Source organism: Diadema antillarum, unplaced genomic scaffold (assembly GCF_040938485.1).
Source record: "Diadema antillarum isolate AM-2024a unplaced genomic scaffold, OU_Dant_1.0 seq00001752_RagTag, whole genome shotgun sequence".
In the NCBI taxonomy this organism is placed as follows: domain Eukaryota; kingdom Metazoa; phylum Echinodermata; class Echinoidea; order Diadematoida; family Diadematidae; genus Diadema; species Diadema antillarum.
In genome coordinates, this window is record NW_027272434.1 from 28,754 (window position 1) to 53,919 (window position 25,166).

Sequence of the window (25,166 nt, forward strand, 5' to 3'; positions counted from 1 at the left end):
ACTAGCACAATTCTACTTGTATGTAAAACAAGCTGTAATTTTACTCTTATGACAGATTAGGGCAACGTTTGATAAAAGTTGCCAGTTATGACATCTTGTTAATCTCTAATAATTTCAATAAAACCATGGGTTCTGCTTGATTGATAAGCTCGAGTCACTGACTTGTTACCATGGACCTGCTTTAATCGACCTCCAACGAATGGTAATTGTGTGGAACTGACAGCTTGTCAGGACTGATAACTTTCATAAAACCGTGCCCGGTTCCTATCAGAAATTATGGCTTTATATCGAAGGGTCCCTCGCTAATGTTAACGGAATATGAATTGCAGTAAAGTCAACTCTCCTTTTCTTATGTTTATCGTCTAATGTGTTGTAACGGTAGAAAATGACAAGCCAAAAGAGTAAAAGTGACCGTGCACCTCAAAACGAACATAAAGTCGCACACACTGATTTTGCGTGAGGACTGAAAATAAGTGAAATGCCGGGGTCAACCTAGCCGAACTTGACTTTTTCATATTTTCTGAAAGAGCGGATCTTATTTTACATTATGCTGAAATTTGGTATCATACAACGTGCAGGAAAGTGTGTTTTCTTAGCAGTTTATCTCGAACATTTTTGGTAGAATAGTGTGATTAGGCGTGTCTTTAGAATCCCTTTTTCATTTCTGAAAAACTTTGTCCACACTCATCACTTCCAACTCAAATAACTTTTGAAAGGATAGTGCTATACTGCTTTGAAAATTGGCATTAATTATGGACAGAATGTGTTAATGAGGCATGCTTGATTTCAGTTTAATCTGATAATCCCTTCATTGTTGTAAATCTGGTGGCTTACTTCCTGTTTTTTGTCCCATTCATCGCACAGCCAGCACGGTTTGGTAAAGATTAAGCGCTTGAATAGACACTGTACTTCAGAGCCTCTTTTCTCAGTTCCCACTTTTCCTGAGTTTGTGCTCTCTTTCCAATATTTAGATAGGTTAGGAGAGTCTATTTGATTTGAGTTATACATCATTTTAAAGCTTAAAGTATGCTCTTTCAGAATATGGTCTTAACTATAAAAATTCATATCTGGCGACTTTTTGTTTGTTTTGAGGTGCAGGGTCACAAATGATGACAGTGTAAGAGAAAGGTGCATCTTCTGATATGGTGTTACGAACTTATGGAAAAATTACAACGGGTGGTAACTTTCGGGGGGCGGGGAGGGAGGGTTGTCCTGTAGGTAAGTATCAGGAGGGGCGGGGGGGGGGTTCGGGGTATGGTTATGGGGGGGGGGGGTAGTAATCCGAGTGGTAGTTATCCTGGGGGTAGTTATCCGGGGAGTAATTATCCGGGTGGTAGTTATTCCGTAAAGAGGGGGCGCGTTTACAAAATTGAAGGGGGGGGGCGCACGCACCCCTCCCCCATTTTTGTCTTTTTATTTCTTTCTTTTTCAAAAAAAAAATTAAAGGGGGGGGGGGGGGCGTGCGCCGGTTGCGGTCCTCCCTGGATCCGCCCCTGGTGGTGGCATAGTGGACAAGACTCTCGACTACCAATCGGAGAACCCGAATTCGATTACCGCCCAGGTGACGTCCCGATGGACAAGATGGTTTTACCCACTTCTTCCCTTTCAACCCAGGTGTATGAATGGGTACCTGGCAACGCTGGGGTAATAATAATGGCAGGGCCCTCTAGTAGAGCAGTGGCAACACTGAAGAGGCCACCCTGGAAAAATCAGACTTTATTATCACTATTACATTAGGCCACATACGATCAAGATATAGGCATCTTTTACAGTAGTCGACTTCCTAAAGTCTATCGATCCTCTTCGCAGGTAAATTTTGAGCTAGCATTGTGCCCTACTTACATTGCTTACAGTATCTCTTTTTCCAACACGCTTTAGTAAATATTTTTTTTTATGCGACCATCAATAATAATACAATATTTAAAAACATGTGAGTGCATCAACTTGTTTGCGTCTGTCTGCGACAAAAATGGATGAATCATATCCCGCCTTTATGATTTAGCCTTTTAATCATCTCTTTCCAAGGAACCGAGTGACGCGTGTCCTTCCTGATGAATATCTATAGAGCCATTGTGATGGAAGTGTTTTTGTTTAGTTTTTTTATTTGTTTATTTGTCTGTTTGTTTACTCGTTTGTTTGTCTTTTATTGTCAGAGGTCATATTTAAATTGGTATAGCTTTAGTAGTGTATAGTCTTCGCGAAGGTCACTCGTTACTACTATATATAAGATCTATGATCATCTCATGCACGCGTTGCTATGAGCGGAAATACAATACTGCATGTGATCAGAACTGTCCACAGTTTGAATTCATTCAAGTCTAGGGTACAATACTGTCTAAGCAAGCTACATAGACAACAAAACTGTCCTGTTATAGATACGGGACAACATTCAAGTGAAAGAAAACTGTGCCACGTATATCCTTTGAAACACCTTCATTATAGGGACCATGATACGAAGCTAATCACTACTAAAACGTTTTTAGTAAAACACCTTACCTGTCCTTAAAAAGTCATTAGAATCCAACCGCCTAGCCCCCTAATAATGACATTATAATTATTACCAACAAACATACCGATAAGACATATTACATGCAAACGCCGGCAAATGTGTTGACTCAATGATACTGTACACTATGTGATTAAACACACAGTAAAAGAGACATGATGCCATTCGGACCAGAGAGAAGAAATATTATGCTTATCTATTTGTATCAATTTGAAATATATATTTGAGATTACTCCTTAAGAAGGAAAAAAACCGAAAGTCATCATAACATATTGCATATGTTATATACAGCTGTACCTTGAAAATATTTATTGCCATGTATAATGTAACAACTGCAGCACCTTTGGGTCAGTAGACGCAGTTCTTTTCCTATTTTTATTATTATGATGACCTCACTGCAGAAAATTTGATATAGCAATCATCTATTTCGCTTTCAAACTCTGCATAATAGTCTGCAGTATATTCATAGAAAAGAGTAGATAAAATGAATAACCCCCTGGTGGGTTATGGGCAGGGGCGAAAGAGGGTGCGTACAGTCGCCTGAGGCTGGTTCGACAAACCAACATGATCGAGCCTAAAGTCGTGTATTTGAGAGAAATATCAATCATAGAAAAAGAATAGATAAAGAAGGAAGAGAGATGACAAGTTCATCAGCAGGTTGTTTAGCGTCTGAGACCTTGAGGTCATGGAAGGGTCACTAGGCCTGAACGGTCATACAGTATTTTATTTGTCTTCCATTCACAGCATTGTTATTAACCTGGTGCACTGCTATTAACAATAGCTAGTTACTGAAGTGGGTAATAATCTGTAACTTGTGCGTTATTATGTAGCGTATATGCACCATTTGTTATTGTAAACAGTACTTGTTTACGACACTGAGTACGTTTCAATTACACTGTACGTGCACTCTGTGTATTTCAGAAAATCCCATTGTGATTATGCGTATGTCCATCACTGGTGAGTGTGTGCATATGTGAGTGTGTGGTGGATGCATACTTGCCAACTAATAAGATTTTATCAGATTCAGTAAGATTTTTTACATTAAAAATAGCAAAATAAGATTTTCTGTCAGAGAAATAAGATTTTAAAAAATATTTAGATATACAGTGTACCTTTCATGTGTATTTTCTGAAGATTTGACCAAAAGTAAGATTTTTAGCTTCAGTTTGCATATAAAATAAGATTTTTGCAATCCACGAGTAAGATATTTCATCTTGAAATGTTGGCAGGTACGTATGTGGATGTTGATTATTTTTTGTCTTTTTTCACTATGAAGTTGACCACGCAAGTATTGTACCAGAACTATTACATTTTACATGTATACTTGGTTGTTATAAGATCACGTGTTATAATAATCCATGTGATGCAGATGAAGAGGATACATAATATACAAATGTATATGCGATCTATATGTACACTGTACGCATATTTACTTATTGTTTCCTTATAATGTATTGTTTGATATCTTCACTCCGTCACAGCTCATGGTTGTTATACACAATGAGTATACATGTAAGTTGTTGCTTTGAAAACCGTACCGGTAGTCTAAAATATCCCTCAAAAATGAAGGAAGAAAATGTAGGACTACTCGACGGTACGTCCGTGACGTTAAGAACAAACGAAAAAAGAAAGGAGTGAGTATCTGAGCAGATTTACTGTTAAAATACGTTTCTTATTATTGGGTATCTACTCTACGAAACGCAAAAGAGAACCGTAAAGGATACGTTATATCTGAGGCAAACTTTAAGAAAATCCAAAAAAGAATAGGGAGTCAGAATCATACCGTATCCTTTGACCTTTCGAAACCGATCATTTCTACAGTATCTATTCAATCGTATCTGTTTATCATGAAATATGCCACTATTCATACATTTAACCTCCGACGGCAGTCTTTAATTTCATAGCGTCCCTTTTCTGTCCTTTTTTTTGTGGGTTTTCTCCTCCCTCTCTCTCTCTCTCTCTCTAATTTCTCACTTCCATTCTTCTTTTCATTCTCCCCCAACTCCCATACCCTATCCATTCTCCATTACACCATGCTTCTTTGAAACACACATGTAAGTTTTGCCTGTGCTATTTTTTTTCTTTTTATTCACTTCCAGAGATAGCTCTTTGAAATGAAATCGCAGATATCATTTCGCGCTAAAAATCTAACAGCACTTCTCTCTTTATCGTTGAAAGCATCGACCCTGGCCAGGGATAATGCACTGCATAGAATGTGTGTGATAGTAAGTGCCATAGACACATGCTGAATATAACTAATGGCGTGCCAGGTATGGGTGTACTGCCTCATTATTGCGAAAAAAAAAATCAATCAATTTCGGGACTTTTTTTCTGTGTAATTTGATTCGCCTTCTTCTTTTCCGTGTATCATTGTAGATTGCTGCTGCCAAGGACCTTTGTTTTGTATGTGCTCTTGCTATTCCATCTTCCTTTTTTTTCGTATAAATAGTCGCAAATTTATTATACGTAGTATATAGAAAACGAAAGAAGCACGTTGTTCAGTACACGTTATAAGAAAAAGTAGGTTGAACTTTGCACCTTTACAGGTGCAACTTTCAATCTTTAGGAACAGTGAGCGCTATTATCCGTGCACCTTTCTGGTCTGAAAGGTGCAAAATTGCATCCGTATAAAAGGATGTGGTGCTGCATTTATTGTGTCTCACGTAAAGGAGCAAAGTTGGAACTATTTGTTCTTACTCTCTAAAAAGAAATCGAGTGAAAATATTCACTCCTAAACGAGTGAATTTAGAGTGAAATTCGAGTGAATTTTTAGTGAAAATGTTCATTTTAACTCGTTTTAGAGGGACCTCAGGGATAACTCCAAAATCTTCGAGTGATCCCTGAGGTCACTCCAAAATGAGTGAAAATGAATATTTTCACTAAAAATTCACTCTTGTTTCACTCTAAATTCACTCTTTTTTGTATTCACTCTTTTAAGAGTGAATATTTTCACTCGATTTTTTTAGAGAGTACAGTTGTAGAGTGAATGCACGGTACATTTGTGTACGTGCACAATTTACACAAAATTCATACAGTTTTCCTTCAGATTGTTCGTATTACAGGAAGATAAATTGATATAACAATGGTGACAAGGTGATGTGGGGGGATATCACTACATAACAACGCAATTTTGTAAAAGTACAAGCGTAATAATTCTGGCGTCGAGTTGTTTATAAATGGCAATTGATTGACAACTTGCCCTTTATCGATGTAAACAAACACCGATTGTTTATTGTTACATGTATATACCAATCACATCGTGGTTACTACTCATCATATCTACTACCAAAACACTGACTAGGCGTTAACAGTCCGGTATTCCTAACGTTCGAAAGTTCCATAATAAAGGAAAAAATAACAGAAAGTTTTGTTCAGAACACAATAAAAGAATTGTACCACTGAAGTTTCGTCAGTATGGTCTACGCACATTTTTTTTTTGTTTGCTTGTTTGCCTTTGTTTCTTATTTTCGGTTAAACGAACCTACGAAATGACAAACATCTCCCAAATAATCGATTTTCATCTACGTATATGAAAGGCAATTTATCCATAAGTTGTTAATATTTTATGTCATTAATATTTTCTTTCCATACCCACATTGTATTACTTACAGCACAGTGTGGCTTATCTTTATGTCTCATATTCGATCTTTACATGTACCTTATTCGTAGAAGGATATCACATCGTTTCATCCAATTAATTATCATTCATTCTCTCTTTTATTTTAAATGCACAGTGCGCCTAAACGTCCACCAAGCTTTGGGTGACCGTGGAGAGAGAAAAGAGACATGAGTGACGCCGAAGACGGCCCGAGCCCCGAGGCGATTCGGCAGCTTTTCGACGCCTGTGACCTGGACGGGAACGGCTACATCGAGTGGGAAGAGCTTGAGATAGTGTGCGAGGAGCTGGACCGAGAGGAACTGGAGGGCATATTCCAGGTTAGTGGGACAAACATACGAGGGGCATTTCGTTTGTTGAAGGGTAGGAGGTTTATGTTAAAATCGCTTATTGTAATTGATATGGGTTTACTGCCACTTGGTCTACTATTAGATGGTCGATTTCCCAGTTCGTCTAACACCACTACGGCTAAATATACGTGGTCTATTATCAATTTCGTCTAATGCCCGTTTGGTCTACTTCTCACTTGGTCTAATGACCATTTTGGCTACTTATCGTTTCGTCTAATGACAACATGTTCTACATTATGCAGTTTTATCTCCTTGGGCTTTTCCCCATTTTGTATAATAAACAACACGAAGTGGACATAGGTCATCTGGAAGTAGACTAACTACTAACGAGGCTGAGTGGTAATTGGACTTAATGGTCATGAGACGAACTGGTTGTAGACGAAACAGGATTAGACCTTGTGGGTTGAGACTAAATTAATGGCTATTAGACAAAGTGGGAGTAGACCAAGTGATAGATCACCCGTGATACGTATCGGAGATCCCCAGTGCCCCTCCCCCCCCCCCCCCCACTTCTCGCCAAAGAGATGAGAGGGTAGTTTGAACATGGTTTGAATGACTCGGCTCGATGTAGCTTGTAGACATGCTTGCGGTCAAAGTTTGAGGACGTGCCTCAAATTATGTGCGTATCACCAAGATAAGAACCGGACACATTTTTCTCTGTTTGCCCATAGGCTTTAGACGGGGACGAGGATGGCCGTATCAGTCTGCAGGATTTCAGCGAGGGTTTCCATAGCGTCAGCGAGACACTCCTTTCAGCCAGCCGCCGTAGGCGGCGCCAGCAGTACGTGGACGACCTCGAGAAGTCCGACTTCGAGAAATTCCTTTGCCATGCCGGAGCCGACTTCGATCTCCTTTCTTGGTAAGTAGTGATTTAATAGAGATTACGAAGTCTGACCTTTGACCATAACATCATCAATGAATGTAGCTACATGCAAAGAAGGTATTTCACTGGCCCGGAGACTAGGTCGTGACCTGGTGGCGACTCGAGTCTCGCTGGTCGCAGATTAGTCGCGATGACGTCTCTACGACTAATCCTGGAGACCAGCCTGGTCTCCGGCGAGTCGTGGGAGAACTGAACATGTTTGATTCTTCCGGAGACTCTTTCCAGTCTCCAGCTGGTCTCGAAGAGGTCTCAGTGACGTCTCTTTAGTCGCGACTAAGTCGCAGAGACTAATGTTGTCCGCGTGGTCTCTGAGTCGTCTCCGCTGCCTTGCGATAACTCATTGGTGACATACAGGAGACGTTGCGGAGACGTCTCCGAGACCTAGAAGACGTATCGGAGACGTCGCAACGATATCCGGACGAATGAAATATCACGTTATTCATGTTATTGGGAGACGTCTCTGAAGTCGCTCTGGAGTCTTCTTCTTCCTGAGAGAGCATGCCTTCTTTTTTTTTTCTTCTTTTTTTTTCTTTTTTGTCTTTCTGTATGTCTTTCGAGTCGCACGAGTCGCGGCAACTAATCCTCTCTGAGAGTCTCTTAATTACCATACACATCATGAATATTATGTGTATGTGTGTGTGTGTGTGTGCGTGCGTGTGTGTGTGTGTGTGCCTTGCTATGTCTCTGTCTGTCTGTCTGTCTGTCTAGAGAATACAGCGGATAGAGAGAAGGGAGGTCTCTCTCAGAGGAGGTGGAGAGGTCCGTTGTTAAAGCGTCAAAATAATACCAAATCGCCTGTTATCCCACCCCCTCCTCCATGCATACATTATTGAGTCTGAATAGAAGGTATTGATGAATCGTGACAGTCATTTTGTCGTTCCATGACAAGCCATGACCCCTTCTAACCCCACGCATATTGGCCCTGAATTCACAAGCTCGCACGGCCGTGGGATATATAAAAATCGATATCCTTCATATACACGGGTCCCATACCCATGAAACAGAATATTGATAAAACTTTGCAACAATAAAAAATGAGCCCACTGTGTAATACGCCATATGCCTTCCGTCCATATTATACGTAGAAGTCTGAAATATGGCACCACGGCGGCATGTACTGCCATCTCCTGTGATTAAAAAGAAAAAAAAAAACAAAACTGGGCAAACAAAACGACACGCGGATCTGTCACGTGATTGAATGACGTGTGCGTTATGCTCACGTTGTCTGCAGACGCTCGGTTTGGTGCATTCCATGGCGTCATGTTCTGCTCACCTCTCAAGAGCAGTGGATGTTCTCGACAGCTTGACATCTTGTCTTACCTTTGCCTGACATAGCAACACCTGATTCGTTCAAACAGATGCAATATAAGGAATACATCTATAGCTTTTATCTACATTTCAGATACATGTATTCGGTTAGTCGTCTATATTTCGTGGAAGCATATAACATGAAACATAGGTATGAATTATGTTTCTTCCGAACTCCTTCCAAGTACTGTACCTGAAATTCAGCTTGAATTTCTTTACCATTTCGATGCCGGGCAAGCCTTTGGTGTGCTACCTGTATGTGAGAAACCTTTGTCACTTGAGTATGCACAACATTTGAAGAAATATTGGATATAAGTATGACCGTGTTTTCAAACCGGCTTCTTGGGCGAGACACATTGTTATATGTGATTCAGCAACAAATCACCCTTCAAATCGTTTAGCAACTGAAGATTCTTTACATGATGGCCTATCGTTCCTAAAAGGTACAGCAGTATTACTCTCATTTCGACAACCTTCTAAATTATGCAAAATAGATCACTGCATGTTCTGTTTTTTGTTTTTGTCTATTATAAGTTATGTTTATTGGAAAGCCTATCAAGACTTTACCAAGAGACTGGCGTGTCAAAGAAATAATTCTGACATAGTTTTGGTGACCTTTGACATCTTTCAAAATACGTAATTATGTATTCTATGTTAGGAAAAGAATACACAATATCAAAGCATTAGATAATTGTTTCGGTCGTTTAAGGGAGTCATCTAACGGGCGGTTTCGGGCGGTTCAGTCACTAATGGTTCTGGAACAGTGTTTCTGCGTTCGATGCTGCATTCCTTTCCCCAGGAATGGACAAGATGAAAATCTTGGCCCGTTTTAAAAATAATTTAATTATTGATATGCAACATATGTTGCATATCAATAATGCGTGCGGTCATCATTATTATTGTTATTATTATTATTATTATTATTATTATTATTATTATTATTATTATCATTGTTATCATTATTGTTATTATTATTATTATTATTATTATTATTATTATTATTATTATCATTATTATGTTTTACATACACAATATTGTGAAAATAAATGCATATTGGTTTGCGGTCGTTATTGTTTACTTACAGCAGCATGCGTTCATTAAACGTGCTTTGCTATCCCAGTCACGATGTAAGGTAAAGGTTATGACGAGACGGGAGGGGGAGGGGAGGAAGAAATTGGACATCTCCTAAATTTGACAGCTGTTACCAAGTCAGTGTTTGGTCACTCCGGGTCGCAACTTGGACTTGCACAATGTACACAGTGATTCATAAACGAGGCACGCGTCCATGCACGCCTCTGTGATAGCATTATCAATAATGTCAGTATGATTATGTATAGACATTTCACGTGACTTCTTCACCACACGTGTTGGCACTTGTAATGGCGGGAATGCAGTATTCGATTTTCCTAATATACGATTCATATAAGATTTGCATATGTTGTCATGGCAACCTCACAGTCAACTTTTTTTTCCGCCTGTTGTGACGTTATACGCCTTAGCCCGGTTTACATCACCAATGTGTTTACTTGGCAACATTCGCCAAATGCACAAACCATATCACACCATCCTTTATTCTTTCCAATTACTTCAAAAACCTTTACATACGATTGTTTTCGTTATCATTGTCATTAATGTTATCATCGTAATTGTTATTATCATAATTTAAGATTACTGATATTTTTACGACAGAACATAATCATGGGAGCAAACTTTGTGTGCTGTGTGCAATAGAAATGCACATTTTATAAAATACTTGGATTGTATAAAGGCGCATTTCACCATAGTGTCTTAAAAATCTTTTTTTTTTCGTGTTTGCGTAACTAAATGGGATTTAACACATTCAACGTTTTACTCTTGTTGCCCTAACTGACAATGTATTTTTCTTATGTTGTTTTTACTGTTTGATACATTATACGCGCCATATTGTAACTGATAACTGCGCACGTGAAAACGCTGTAGTGTTCTTATCGTTGGAGATTCCTATCATAAATCCATTATCTTTCTATCATGCAGACTCTCTTGTTTTAATGGTAGCGTTAGATTATGCCACGGTTAGAGTTTGACGTTTGCATAGCAGCTTAATCACTGCGTTTCTTAAATGCTTCTTAGCGACAACGTTTATTTTTTATGATATGACAGTCAAATGTGAATACATTGTACGGGGCATTTCTGCATATCAGACGCAAATTTTGTTCAACATAATAATTGTTGTTTAAGATGTAATATTTGACCCTGAAATGATATGTCATCGTATGAAAGAGATATTCGATCGCTGTACACGTTGGGAGTCAATGGCCTTCAACCGTGCTGAATCTCAACACCTGTTGCGTTTAGTTTAATATAAATTTTCTGTTTACCGAACGAGCCAGCTTGCACGATCGTTTTGTTTGCGCTTGAGGGGCGCGCTAATATCATCGCGCTAACATTACACACCACGGAGGTTTTGCATACATGCTCTCGTTCCAACACCCGCAATACTTTTAAAGGGATAGTCGGGATATTTGAAAATCTACAATGAGTATTTATATGTGCATTACTTCACAATCATTGATAAGCCCATATTAACAAAATGGTGTTACACAATTAATTCTCGCAAGAGAAAGATAACTTTTGCACGTTCTGTAAAAAAAGAAAATAAGAAAAAAAAAGCGATCTTATGCGTCCATGAAATGCCCCTCGATGGAAATTGGTCAGTGAGATTAATTCAACCAGTATTTACATTTCTGTGTATGTTGGAAATTTCTATTATTTTGTGGAATAGTAGAAGTGAAGAGGACTAATGTTGTCATGTGGTAATCACAGATTTCTACGTTAAGTATGTCGTGGCAGACTTTGTTGTGACAAACTGAATTAAGCCTATAGTTAAACACATTTGTTTACCATTATTGACAGAGGTTGGCTGAGATGCGAGGACAGCTGGTGTAAGAGTGCACCTTTAATTGCCTGCTGCTTTGAATTATGCATGTGTAATGGCATGACGTAGATGCATGCACGCCAAACTTTATACCATACCTTCATCTGACCCGCTTATGAAAGAATGGCTGTGATTGGTTGGCGCTCTTGACAGACCGAAGTGGCACAATAGTTCTCACGCTGGGTTTTCATACATTACTCAACACCTATAGATTACTGTAGATCTTTGCCAATATACGAGAAGAGTGTTTGACACATCAGTGATCTAAATTCATTTGCATTGTTAGCTTTTGTTTTTGGATCCGAAAACTGAGTTGACCGGTCTATCCTCTGTTACCAGAGATTTGATAAGTTCCTCCACTTCATCCGCGATAATTTCGTGAAAACCTTCCCCTGTTATGCCTCTAATTTTATTTTTATTTTAACGTTGATGTATATGCGCCGTCATCTGTTGTGAAACAACGTTTGTTTTGCTGACACCTCATGCATCACACCCTCCAACTATATCTGATGAGACTAGAGTGCCTGAGGTTTAATGATCTACAGACCAACGACTTCAATGTGTAAGAAGCTGGTGGAGGAAGGCAAGTGTGACATCCATGTTTGGATAACTATTGTGGAATACGCGACCAAACCAAAGCGACGTTCTTTCCCCTCTAGTGAACACCAGTCTTTGAAGTATTGCCTTGCGCTTATTATCGTCTATCAGTAGTATTGCATGCTACGGCGATCTGCGATCATATATTAAATATGCATTGCTGCAAGCCATAAAATCCATCTTAAGCGTGACATAGAGCTGCAGCTGTGAGAATAAACGTCGTTAGCGGTTCGTTATTTAGCACTGTGGAAAACAGTGTTGCTTTTTGAGCTAAGACATTGCCATTTTCTTGCGCGACAGTCTGTCGAAACTTCAAGAGCATGGAAGACTACGGGTAGTGCTATTGTAGTGCAGGGAATTTGAGTGATGAGAATTGTATGTTCGTTTATCAAATGAAAGGGATCGAGATTTGCAATGGATCAATCTAAAATTCAGCAGCTGTTCGACGTCTGCGATCTCAACGCCAGCGGCTACATCGAGTACGAAGACCTACGCGAACTCTGTCTCGGCAATGACCTCGAGATTAGCGACGTCGAGCTCGGCAGCCTCTTCGACGAACTCGACAAGGACGGTGACGGTCGGATCACGGTCGATGAGTTCCAAGGCGGCTTCCACAGCGTGGAGGAGCTCCTACGACAGAAGGTGAAAGGCGTAGGAGGAGGAGAACGCAGTGGTGATCGAGTGGACTTCGACGATGTCAAGGACGATGCTAATGCGAGCATCACTCCAAAAAGGACTTCTTACGGGCGAAGCAATAACAATAATAGCATCGTGAAGAACGGAAAAGCCACCGCAGCCCTCGCAGCTTGGCAAGACTTAATGACAAGCCTAGGACCAGGGGCAAGTCTTCTTCAAAGGTTTGTTTTATAAAACAAATAGCTCTCACAGTTAACAGTCACGTTCCACGCACGAACGCATATTTTGTAATCTCTTATATGCTGTCGCTTTGTAGTACAATTATCTATAACCATACACTCTGTACGACTTTGATGCTCATTAAAAATGTGCTATGATACTTTTACCGTTTACATTTATGGCACTCAAAGACAATTGCACAGTACGCTCTTATCACATTTGTAATGACATGCAGTACGAAAGAAATGAATCCACTGGTCAAAAACCTTCCTCGCATTGATTCAGAAGACTACTAGAAGGTGTATTCAATTTATTATAATGGATTTACAGAGCGTAACTAATCAACTACTAGAAAAAAAAAAAAACAAATCCCCAAAGTAGCAGTCAAAAATTTATCGCAGTTGCAACACGCGTGTTTGTAAAACTTCTCTTGATCTGAAAAACGAATTGCTTTCAAGACAAAGCGGAGCAAAATGAGAGGTGACCAAAACGTAAAAAAAAAACCCGACAAAGTCCAGAAAACAAGAACAAGAGAAGACGAGAGCATGAAAGAGGGAAAAGAAGTAAAATTTGATAAGAATAAAGTGAAGACATCTCATCAAAAGGATAATCTCGTTATCTCTTGATTAATGTATCCAAAAAAGAATAATCCATCGCAGGTGGACGGTTGATTCGAACTAGTTTAGCTGCCACGGTACCACATGAGAATAGTCACACGTGTTGCATTAGTCACGTGACAAGCTTCGATGGTATTGTTTGTAAATGACAGTATCAATTATTGGGGTTTTTTTTCTACTATTTGTTTTTGCCCTCCATGTAGGATCCTTCAGTGGATAGCACCTTGAGGTGTAGAGATCAATAACGAGCTATTCAGAGAAAGTTTGTGTTGAGTGGCCATTCAGCCAATCACGTGTTAGTTCTTTTACCCTTAGACTTTGAAATAATTCCAGAATTAAGAGAGTGAATGAGTTTCAAACTTTCCACACGTCTAAAGGCGGTGTTTATTCTGCATAGGTATTATACTGAAGACGGGTAGATACTCCACTTATAATTACAAGTACTATTCTTGGAAATAACTCCGGATTAGTCAAAAGTTGATCTGATCAGAAAGAGTAAAAAGTTATAAGCACAAGAGTGAAAAATAGTATATCTAACTCGGTTAAAAATCCATTGAGTTATAATTGATAAGTTTTGCTAAAAAACTTGAAATGATTGATTATACAAATAAGACGAGTACTCCTGGGTTATATATGTTTTTGGCTGATTTTTGAAAAAGCGTGATAAATTAGAATGGAATTTCATTTGTCAAACATTGCATTTTTTTTTATCGGGACAAGAGTTTATAACATGGATTGAAATATTATACCCTGATATAATGTCTTGCGTTGTAAATAAAGGTCACGCTTCCGAATTTTTTCATTTACTACGTGGTGTTCGTCAAGGGGGCTCTTTAAGTCCGTTACTGTATATTTTATGTAGTGAAATACTTGCAATATGGGTTAGAAATGATCTTAACATAAAAGGCATCAATGTTTGCGGTCGCGAAATTCTTATTAGTGCTTACGCCGACGACACTGCTTTCTTTTTGAAAAATCCAATTTCGCTTTTTAGGTTGTTAAAAATATTGGACCAATTTAAATTTTGTTCAGGTTTAGCAATTAACTGTAATAAGAGTGAAATTGCGGCTCTTTGCTATTATAAAGCACATCCGCCAGATATAAGCAACTACGGTTTTAGTTTTTCTAGTGGACCATTTAAGTTACTCGGAATCACGTTCACTACAATTTTAAATGATATATTTGAGTTGAATTATTTACCTAAAAAAAAGAAAATTATTGGAGATTTTAAAAATTTGGTCGAGAAGATATTTAACCCCCATCAGGAAAATTGTCATATTAAAATCCTTAGCTCTTTCTCAACTAATTTTTCTGTTTTCGGTGTTACCTTCTCCACCAGCACAGTTTATATAAGAAATAGAACAAATAGTATTTTTTTTTTTAATCTGGGATGATAAACCTGATAAAATTAGTCGGCGCACAATAATTACAGATTATTGTCAGGGAGGTTTAAAGATGTTTCATTTTCCATCTGTAATTTCTGGACTTAAAATCTCTCCCTCTAGTCACGTAGCATACAAATATGCAGGTGTGGTTCGCATGAGAGAACGCCATTGTCTGCGGTCAGCGGCAGCTCTGGTAGCCTCTGTAATGCTTGCTCCAGTCACCTGTTTGATGTTATCAAGCCAGCTTGCTTCAGGTCTTCCTCTTTTACGTTTTTCTTTCAACCATTCCCTGGATGATTGTTTTCTGAAGGCAGTGATGTCTGGTAGCATGGCCAAAATATGTAAATTTTCTGGCCACAATATCAGCCCGTAGTTTCTTTTCCACTCCAAGCTCCTCCAGCACCCATGTGTTTGTTCTTCTTTCTTTCCATGGTATCCTCAGTATCTTACGATAGCACCACATCTCAAACGAATCCAGTCTCTTCTTGTCTGCTGACTTCCTTGTCCAGGATGCTGAGCCATATGATGCCACGGCAAAGGCTGTAGATCTTGGTAGCCGGACCTTGAGGGAGGAAGGGAGTTTACTTTTCCAAAGCTTTGTCATACTTTGTACCACATTCCGGGCCATTGCTAGTCTTCGTTTAATCTCCGGTGAGCAGTCCCCTTTCGTGTTTATGATGGAACCAAGGAACTCAAAGCTTTCCACCTCTTCAATGACATCACCATCTAGAGAAAAGGCACCATCTGCAAAACTCCGTTCTCCATCTACAACCATGATCTTAGTCTTTCTGGTATTCAGCATTAGCCCCCTCTCTTCACTTGCTATTTTCACTGCTCTGAGTAGATCCATCAATTCTCTTCTGTTGTTGCAAACCAGGGTGGTGTCATCTGCATACCTGAGATTTGTTACCCGTTGGCCACCTATTGTCACTCCACCAAGGAAATCTCCCAGGGCATCTCTCATAATCCGTTCAGCATAGATGTTGAAAAGCTGGGGCGATAGTATACATTCCTGTCTGACACCTCTACCAATCTTGAACCATTCTGTGTCACCTCTGCTTGTTCGTACTGTAGACTCTTGACCTTCATACAGCTGGCTGATGAGCTTCACTATATGGCTAGGAAAACCCATTTCTCTCATAGTGTTCCATAATTTTGCATGACAGACACAATCAAAGGCTTTGCTGTAATCAATAAAGCACAGGTAGAGTGGTACAGAGTGTCCTCGGCATTTCTCAATTATGTTTCTGATGTTGATGATATGGTCTCTCGTGCCTCTTCCTGCTCTAAAACCAGCCTGCTCTTCAGCTACCTCATTTTCCATCTGCTGTGTCATTCTGTTGTTGATGATCTTGAGTAGTATTTTGCTGGCATGGCTTATCAAGCTAATGGTGCGGTGGTTTTAGCACTCCTTTACATTTCCTTTTTTTTTTTTTTTAGGTATCGGGATAAAGACCGCTCTTCCCTAGTCCTTGGGCCATTCCACATTCCTCCAGATTCTGTCACACAGTTTCCACATGATGTTTATGCCTTCCTCACCAGAGGCTTTCCATAACTCGCCTGGGATATCATCCCAGCCTGGTGATTTCCCGTTCATAATTTCTCTCATTGCTTGGCGCACTTCCCCCAATAACGGGGGTGGTTCTAACTCTTGTTCCCCTAGGTTGCTGTTCGTGGAGTCCACCTGGGTCTTCTGCTCGTAGAGCTCATTGCAGTATTCGGCCCATCCGTTCTTTATGTCTGTGCTCCCTGTTAGGGTGGTACCATTTCTATCATTGATGACATCTGACCTTGCTGATGGTTTTTGAGTAACTTCTTTGACCAGAGCATACACCCTCTTAGAATCACTCCCTGCTCTCTCCATCTCCTCACATTTTCTCTCAACGAAAGCACGCTGATCAGCTCTAACTGCTTTTGACACTTCTTTGTATTGTCTTCGCCACTCAGCCATATCCCCTCTCTTCCTAGCATCCTGTCTCTTGTCAGCAAGTTCTAATGTTGTTCTAGATAACCATGGTTGCTTGTTCTTCTTCTTCTTTGGGATGATTTCCTTGTGCTTAACACTGCTTCTTTCATTCCTTCCCATAGTTCATTAGGAGACAGCTCTTCGTCATCAATCTGAAGAAGTGCCTGAAATCTATTGCTCACACTAACAGTGTACTGTTCCGGGATGTTGTCTATATCAAACCTTAATGGTAGTATCTCTTTCTTCTTTGCTTTGAGCTTTAGTTTCAGCTGTGCAACCAGAAGCTGGTGTTCACTCCCACAGACTGCATCTGGTCTTGTCACACTGAGCAGTGAAGAGGCATCTTCTTTTCACGAGGATATAGTCAATCTGGTTTCTTACATTGTCCCCGGGGCTCTTCCACGTCCAGAGTCTTCGGGGGTGCTGCTGGAAGAAAGTGTTTCCAACAATCAAATCATTAGCTTGGCAGAAATCTTCCAAACTATCTCCGCGTTCATTTCTCTCTCCCAATCCATATTTTCCGATGATCTTAGACTTGGTCTCTGATTTGCCAATTTTTGCATTCCAATCTCCCATTATCACAAGAACACCTTTGTTTGGAATCTTGTCAAGAGTATCTTGGAGCTGACCATAAAAGTCTTCCATGGTTTCATCAGATGCAGTAGATGTTGGTGCATAGACCTGGGGCCCGTTGCATAAAAGTTACTATTATGGTAACTTTGCCATCCAATGGTAACTACCATGGCAACAGTACTCAACAGCCAATCAAAATCAAGAATTCCATGGAAGTTACCATTGGATGGCAAAGTTACCATAATAGTAACTTTTATGCAACGGGCCCCTGGATGACTGAGATGTTAAATGGGTGACCTTTCTGTCTGAGAGTAATAATTCTGTTGCTTATTGGTTTGAAACCCAAGAAAGACTTAGCCGAGTTTTTGTCCAGGATGAAGCCTACAATGTACTCCGTGTTCCCTCTTTCCACCGTCTTTGCCTGAATACACAACTGTGTAGCCATCTTCGGTTGTGAAGCGGCCTTGGTTGAGCCATCAAGTCTCTGAAATACCAAGCACACTGATACTTTGTTCTCCCATTTGGGTTGTGATGATCTCCATCTTGCCAGCATTCATTCCTTGAACATTCCACGTCCCTATGATTCTAGGTTTTCCCAGGTTTGTGCTGCTCCTTTCATGCACAGGATTATCGGCAGTATATTCTGCGTCCTTACAGCTGTGCCTAGTCGGTGCAACACGCTCCTCTTCCCCAGTAGCCATTGACGCATCATCTGGCCTGCGGGTCCCACCATCAGATGCCGGTTTTCCACAATGTTTACGAACTCTCATATGAACTATCGTGGCCAACAAAAAGCAGTGGGTGGCCGGGTCCTTCTGCATTGCTGGATGGCCGTCGTTGACTCTCCAGAGTCGACGCCCTTAAGATGGTTTTTAGTTCCACCAGGGTGTCCAGCCACCCTCCTCACCATTCTCCAGTTGGAGACTGGTGGGGTTGCCGGTTTAGTCGTCGACAACCCGACCCTGAAACAGGTTGTACTGGGCTACAGAGTACCAGTAGCAGATCATCCTGACCTGACCTGACAAATGACTTAAAATCACCTGGGTGAAAAGATTATTAAATTATTAAAATAGAGGAAAATGGAAATGTTTTTTTTAACATTATTTAGATAACTTAGGGGGCAATATGATTTGGTATTGCAATATGGCCGGAACAGAAAAGAAAATCAATTTGATTCAAAACAGTTTTATGCGTGAAATTCTTAAGGCTTGACGTGAAATTCTTAAGGCTTGGTGTGAATATACCTTTTCTCCTAAGTTATCCGTAGAACAAGTAAAAAACCAGGTTTTATCGTTTAATTCATTAATTTGTATAAATAATGAGATTGTTTTTAAGAAAAAATGTTTCAAAGGGGCATATTAAAGATAAAACAATCATTGAGTGATGATGGTTCATCTTTTTTAAGTTTTGAACAGTTTCGGGCTGAATATAGTGTTTGTTATAATTTTTTAGAGTATTTTTCAATTATTTCATGCAATCCCCTTGGAGTGGAAAAAATATGTTGAAAAGAAATCAGCAAATGATAATAATAAAAAAAGACGTAACAAGAAGATACGATATATAATTTGTTTAAAAGAATTAAGATATGTCGATATATACACCGAACATTATGTGATAGAATATTTCAACCACCTAAATCAGAAAGGAAATGGGAAGACATATTTAACCAAAACTTAGATTGGACTAAAATATATAATGTTCCTTATATTCTACTCTGAATCAAAGACTTCGTTATTTTCAGTATGAAATTTTACATAAAAATATTGGTGTTAACAAATTAATTTTTGCAATGGGACTATCTGACACACACCTCTGTACGTTTTATTCAAGCTCCACAGAAACAATTGCACGTCAGTTTTTGGACTGTGATGCTACCCAAAGGTTTATTGCTCAAATACAAGAAATTATGTTTCAGAATAAAACTCAAATTACTCAAAGTTCCTTTATACTTGGTTCGACAGAAAAACCAAAATGTTACAACGTGGTTTATTTGTACGCAAAATACTTCATATTTTCCGTAAGAAATAAAAAGAAATCGTTACACTTTAGCCATTTTAGTCAATTTTTCAAGCAAGCAAAGAAAGTAGACGAACATATGTCTGAGAAAACTAAAGGTTTTGTATCTAATGTTAATTGGAATCGCATTTACATTATTTAGTTGTTTTGCAGTTGCCTTTCAAATTTGGATCATTTGTCTTTATGTAGGACCTATTGTATGTGACATTTATTTTGTACCTGAAAATTTAGATGAATAAAATTTCTTCGTGAAAAAAAGTTTCGCTAAATTTCACAAAACATTTCTAGGAAAGTCCACATAAATATACAGACGAGTGAGTTGATGATGTCATCTCCTCATACCTTTATATTGTACATTAAATCTTGTCATTCTCTCTTTTTTTTCAGCAAAATAACGTCCAAGTCTCGGTTAATAATACATGATGTGTCATCACAGTAGCCATATAATGTCGGGAAAACAATTTTTCGCTATTAGCTGATATGAATTCGTTAAATGCTAAGCTTTATTCAAAATTGATGTATAATTTTGTTTTATAGTTCAATACACAGAAATTACCTTTAAAGAATGTAAAAATATAAAACTGTAAAGGTTATATTTCATAATATTACAGTCCGTTTGTCCTCTGATCTCCGTCTTTATACTCGTACCGTGATGATGCAGCACGTATACACGTGTGATTATAATTTTTACGTTATCCAGCCAAACATAACGGTATAGTTTATACTTTATGGTAGAAAAATTAACTACGTTATTCTTTGACAATTGTGATATGACTATATCGGCTCACTCATTTTCTAATATTTATATAAACTTTTCAAGAACTCTTTTGCAAAAAATGAAAATAAAAATAAAAGAATAAAAATAAGCGAATCTGTAGAACGTTATATCTATCTTACTTAATTTCAAGTCCCATTTTGATCAAATTTTCACTGCTGTGCTCGTACACTGTAAAAACATGGATGTTAGATTTAACACCACGGGTGTTAAATCCAACACCGATCAAACTTCAATAAAGGACCACACCCACAGGTGTTAAAAATGCACTGTGATGGTGTTGAAAAGTGTTCACTTGACACTTCGTGGTGTTAATTTGACACTGTACCTGGTGTTATCTTGACACTGTACTGGTGTTAATTCAAAAATGACACCACATGGTGTTGATTTGATATTTGTTGGTGTTAATATCAATGGTTTAACACCCGTCCAGCTTCAATAAAGGACCACACCAGCTGGTGTTACTTTGGTGTAAATTTATTTTCACATCTTTTGAAAAATCCAGTATTTTAATGTAAAATTCTTGATCGTCTTGTTTAAATCAAAAATCAACAAGGAGTGCAGTTACTAAAAAACTCTTCAAAAACAGTTTAAAATTTGGAAATGACACCCGGAGATGTTAATTTAACACCATAAATGAGCACCGAAAATTTAACACCAGCTCGGTGTTCACTATTTAACACCGGACTTTTTGCAGTGTAAAATTTTACTCTTTCTGATAAGTTTTTAACAAATGCAGAATTTCCCATCAAGAAACAGTAGCGTCCTTAAGAATAAAATGCTTTTCACGTGTATGAATGTGTCTACTGTACATTATGTAAATGACAGAAGCTTGTCATGAGAAGAAAGATTTGTATACTTTGTAATCGCTTTGATATGTATTCCGGACGGTATCATAAACATATCAATATATAATATTGATATGTCTATAATACCATCCGGAAGCTGTAGATTATAGCGCTTTATAGATCTGTCAGATTCATGGTCTAACTTGTCTAAAAACAATAGAACAAGGTTTAGAAGACTGTACAATTTTGTCATCAGCAAACTGTTGCGTTGACGTTTTCGTGCCATGGTGTTAGTCACCGCCATATGTTCCACTCCCATGCGCATTTAACGCTATGTTTGCATTATCAAAGCCGCATGCGGGGTAATTTTCCGTAAATAGTTTGCATCCCTAATCAGATGGCGTATATCTACCTTTGGAATAACATGAGTCCGTGTCGTTGTGTTCCCCTTCTCAAAAGTATGCCCACGCCATTTATACTTCTATTGTTCTATAAGCCATTTTGTTGTTGTTGTTGCTGTTGCTGTTGTTGTTGTTGTTGTTTATCTCGTTTACCTGAGATGCAGGCGGGTAAAACTCACATTGTCACAGCATATACTCTGCAACAAAAGTTAAGTTTGTCTGGAAAAACTTACGTATGACATTGATTTTAGAAGCAATGCTTTGGATTCCAACCAAATATAGGTCAGAGACACATTTGGGTATCTTTGTGTAATATGGTCCAATCCAAGGTCGCATGCTAAGGTCAAGTGTATTTCAGGGCACATGTCATGTTAATGACAAGGTATCCTTCATGTAACACTCCTGTGATTAAAGTCATTGTGCAATAGAAGCTTGCACACGTATCGATGAAAATACATTCTCAACTGATGCGAACAGCTGGTACATAATTTCCACATTTCTGCATGCAAATGTTTCATATATATATATTTGTCCATGTCAAAGTTGAAAAGTACATTCACACATGTAGCAGACATGACGTGGTATTGGTTCTATATAAGTGCAAATGAATACCTTGTACATTCTGCACATGTTGGTATTCAGTGTATACATGGTATGCGAACGGGCATAGGGTAATGGCTTTTGAACGATGGCTGTAAAACACACAATCGCCTACGCATCTCATACAGAACACGAGTGTGATATCTGCCATTACACACAAAGTAAACATTGCTGGCATTTTGCGAAATATGTGTTTGAAATGTCAAGGGTCTTTTCCACGTCATTCGCATCGATTTTTTTTCTTCGCTGTGTTCATCAAGATAGACTTACATACGGCACACCTTCGATTTGCAAACATGGCATTTTCATGGAAATCTAGGGAACTTGAACCAATAACGCAAATATGAGTGTTATCGACTTTCAAATATGTGATAATGCATATACTGGAATATTGCTTTGGGTTTATCGCTTTCGTAAATTCAAGGAATGAGGGAAATCCACCTTTAGATTTGATTAACGAATTGCAACATGACACCAGTATATATATGACTCTCTTCTCATTATGTAGAGTCAACATTAATCACTAAACTGATTTTTTTTTGTCAATTCCTCTCCTAAGAAGGTGGAAAAGTGGTATAGCATTAGAAAAAAAAGAAGGTTTAAAAGAGCTAATGTTCTTTGATCTCGCCTTTTATGTTTTGCTTTGATGGTTGTATATATTATTTTACTCTTTCACCCCACTAAACAAGAGGTCTTAAACAATCATAATTATTATGGTGAGTTTGGAATATAAACTTCAGGAGGTTCAATACATTATTATGCTCTTTTATATTTTCCTTGTCGCTGTAAGTCCTTGTGGTGGCAATTTGCTCACATGGCGTATATCAAAATACTAAATAATGAAAGCAGTCTACTGGTTCGATATACATCGTACGTCCGTGCAAGTCGGTGCTCTTCGAAAGCATGATTCTAGCTACACGTTGAGGGCGCCCCAATTTGATTTTGACGTACGTGTTGTTGACAGTAATTTGACAAATATTTTTGTCGTTCTTTTATAGTGTTGACGAAAACCTCCTTGTATTATCAACTCTTGAGCAGTCTATGGCTGCCAACGCCACTCGGTGACATACAATTCTAACTGAGAAGAATTAGATTTTGTGTCAGCTGTTGTATTTTCGATATGTCTCCAAACTGGTTGCTTAGGTCCTTTTTTGCTTACTTGTTTCGCGAGGGGTGATCGGAATGGGAGCAAAATATATTCAAATTATTGCATCTCTCAGGTAATAGAGATTTGATATAGAACAAGTGAAAGACTGGTCAGTACATCTCAATGCAGAATGAAAATCGTTAGTTCCGAGTCGGATAAAAATAAAAGGTTACCGTTAATTATTATTATTTAGGATAGGCTTTGTATTACATACAATGACCTGTAGACTTGAAGAAACTATCAAGAGTTGTATAAGTAGTATCTTAAAAGAACCCAAAATCCATTCATTCGTGCATTCAATTTAACACGAAAAGATCTATTAAGCATAGACTGTTTTTCAGTGGATCCGTGCATAAATTCCATAACAATTTACAGTTTTAAAGTACAAGCGAATAAAACAAATCACGTACAATACATCAAAACAGAAGATGTATACAACATAGGAAATGTTAAAAAAAGAATCGTACATAAAACTATGATTAACACGAGGTTGTCACAACACAATACAAGCGAAGTGATTTAAGATAAGTTTAAAAAAAAGATAAACATTAGTGAAAAATAATGGAAAATTATGGAATACGAAAGTAATTCTACAAGTGATCAGTTTCGTTTAGCAAGTACACATAGAGAAATATATCATTTTATCTTATTGCAAGGTAAAGAAAAAAATGATAAATTAGATCACATCATAACATCTATATCCATTAGATATATTCACATATATCACAATATAAATCATTAATAAGAAGGAGTTCTCTTTTTCTATCTTTTCTCTGTTTCTCATCTCAGCCAAGATCAAGTATGTGATCTCTACCAACAGCTCCACTCCTCCGAGGTACCCCACCTCCTCCGCCAATTCGAGGCTGTCATCTATGACGTCATAAAAGACCTGAGACAACGAAACTCGGAGATAGACAGACTGGAGAAATCCCTGAAAAGGTAAAGATGATAATGAACATGAAATATGTAAGGAGATTTTTAACACAGCAATCCCTATAAGTATAATGCAAGTGTGTGTGTGTGTGTGTGTGTGTGTTTGCATTAATTGGTTGATATGGCTCGTTCTTGTAACATATCGCACTCTGCGTTTGATTTTGTCATTGTGCGCGCAGTATACATGACATGAACGTCGGAAAAACCACGCACAAAGTATTATTAGTCATTTCATTGCATCAAAGTTTAACGGAATGGTTGTGTAATATTATACGTACATTATCTAATTAATTATTTCATAGTGCCATTTTTTCACTCTCTTTCTTTAATAGCAAGGCACAAACGTACCTCCCCATCAATACGAAAGAAGCGTTGACATCACGATTGGCATTCATAATTATAATTACCTTGTATGTCAAGTTCTTACCAACTGTCATTAAACGAAAGTGTATGCCTACATTTTCAAAAGAAGTAATTCATGCCAATATAAGTGAAAATTCATTTAGAGATTATAATTCTCAATGATACAAATTACGATAGGCCTCGTTAACCATATAAAAGTATTACATATTAGTCGATGTACGCATTGGATACCGATATTGCAGAATGAAAAAGCTAACATCTAGCTGATAAACTTTGACCCCTTTGTCAGGAGTAACGATTCCAATGCGGAGCACCTTAAGCAGCTGGAGTATGAGATGGAGATACAGGTGACAAAGACGGAGCAGCGGGTCAGAAAAGAGGTACATACTCACTTCTGATTGTTTCCTGAGTGTATTTACCAATATCTATGTCCGGTTGATTTGTGTGACTCAATGTTAGTTAGTTTGTTAGTTAATTGCTATTTTTTGTCTGTCAGTTGCAAATCGCATCTCACAATGCAATGTACACTCCCATTGATGAAAAATACGCATCACCTGACATTGAAAATGACCT

General features: G+C 38.5%; 2 protein-coding genes across 2 annotated transcripts in view; both read left to right on the forward strand.

The window, feature by feature from the left end:
* Nucleotides 1–6,292: 6,292 nt before the first annotated feature.
* Nucleotides 6,293–7,740, forward strand: LOC139712036 (ras and EF-hand domain-containing protein-like). Its single transcript, XM_071623876.1, has 3 exons — nucleotides 6,293–6,442; nucleotides 7,144–7,331; nucleotides 7,710–7,740. Exons 1-3 carry the CDS (start codon nucleotides 6,293–6,295, stop codon nucleotides 7,738–7,740), a joined length of 369 nt encoding a protein of 122 aa, XP_071479977.1.
* A 4,650-nt stretch (nucleotides 7,741–12,390) lies between these two features.
* Nucleotides 12,391–25,166, forward strand: part of LOC139712034 (ras and EF-hand domain-containing protein-like) — a 35,204-nt gene continuing 22,428 nt past the window's right edge. Inside the window, exons 1-3 of the mRNA XM_071623873.1 lie at nucleotides 12,391–13,031; nucleotides 24,087–24,236; nucleotides 24,883–24,973. Coding sequence (XP_071479974.1) covers nucleotides 12,589–13,031; nucleotides 24,087–24,236; nucleotides 24,883–24,973 — 684 coding nt within the window. The 5' untranslated portion in view covers nucleotides 12,391–12,588. The remainder of the gene's footprint in view (nucleotides 13,032–24,086; nucleotides 24,237–24,882; nucleotides 24,974–25,166) is intronic.

Excerpts from the sequence above, each read along its gene's own strand:
- LOC139712036 (XM_071623876.1), top strand. The coding sequence starts at position 6,293 with ATGAGTGACGCCGAAGACGGCCCGAGCCCCGAGGCGATTCGGCAGCTT. Across the intron at positions 6,443-7,143 it reads AACTGGAGGGCATATTCCAG|GCTTTAGACGGGGACGAGGA; the intron begins GTTAGTGGGACA and ends GTTTGCCCATAG. Across the intron at positions 7,332-7,709 it reads GACTTCGATCTCCTTTCTTG|GAGACGTTGCGGAGACGTCT; the intron begins GTAAGTAGTGAT and ends GGTGACATACAG.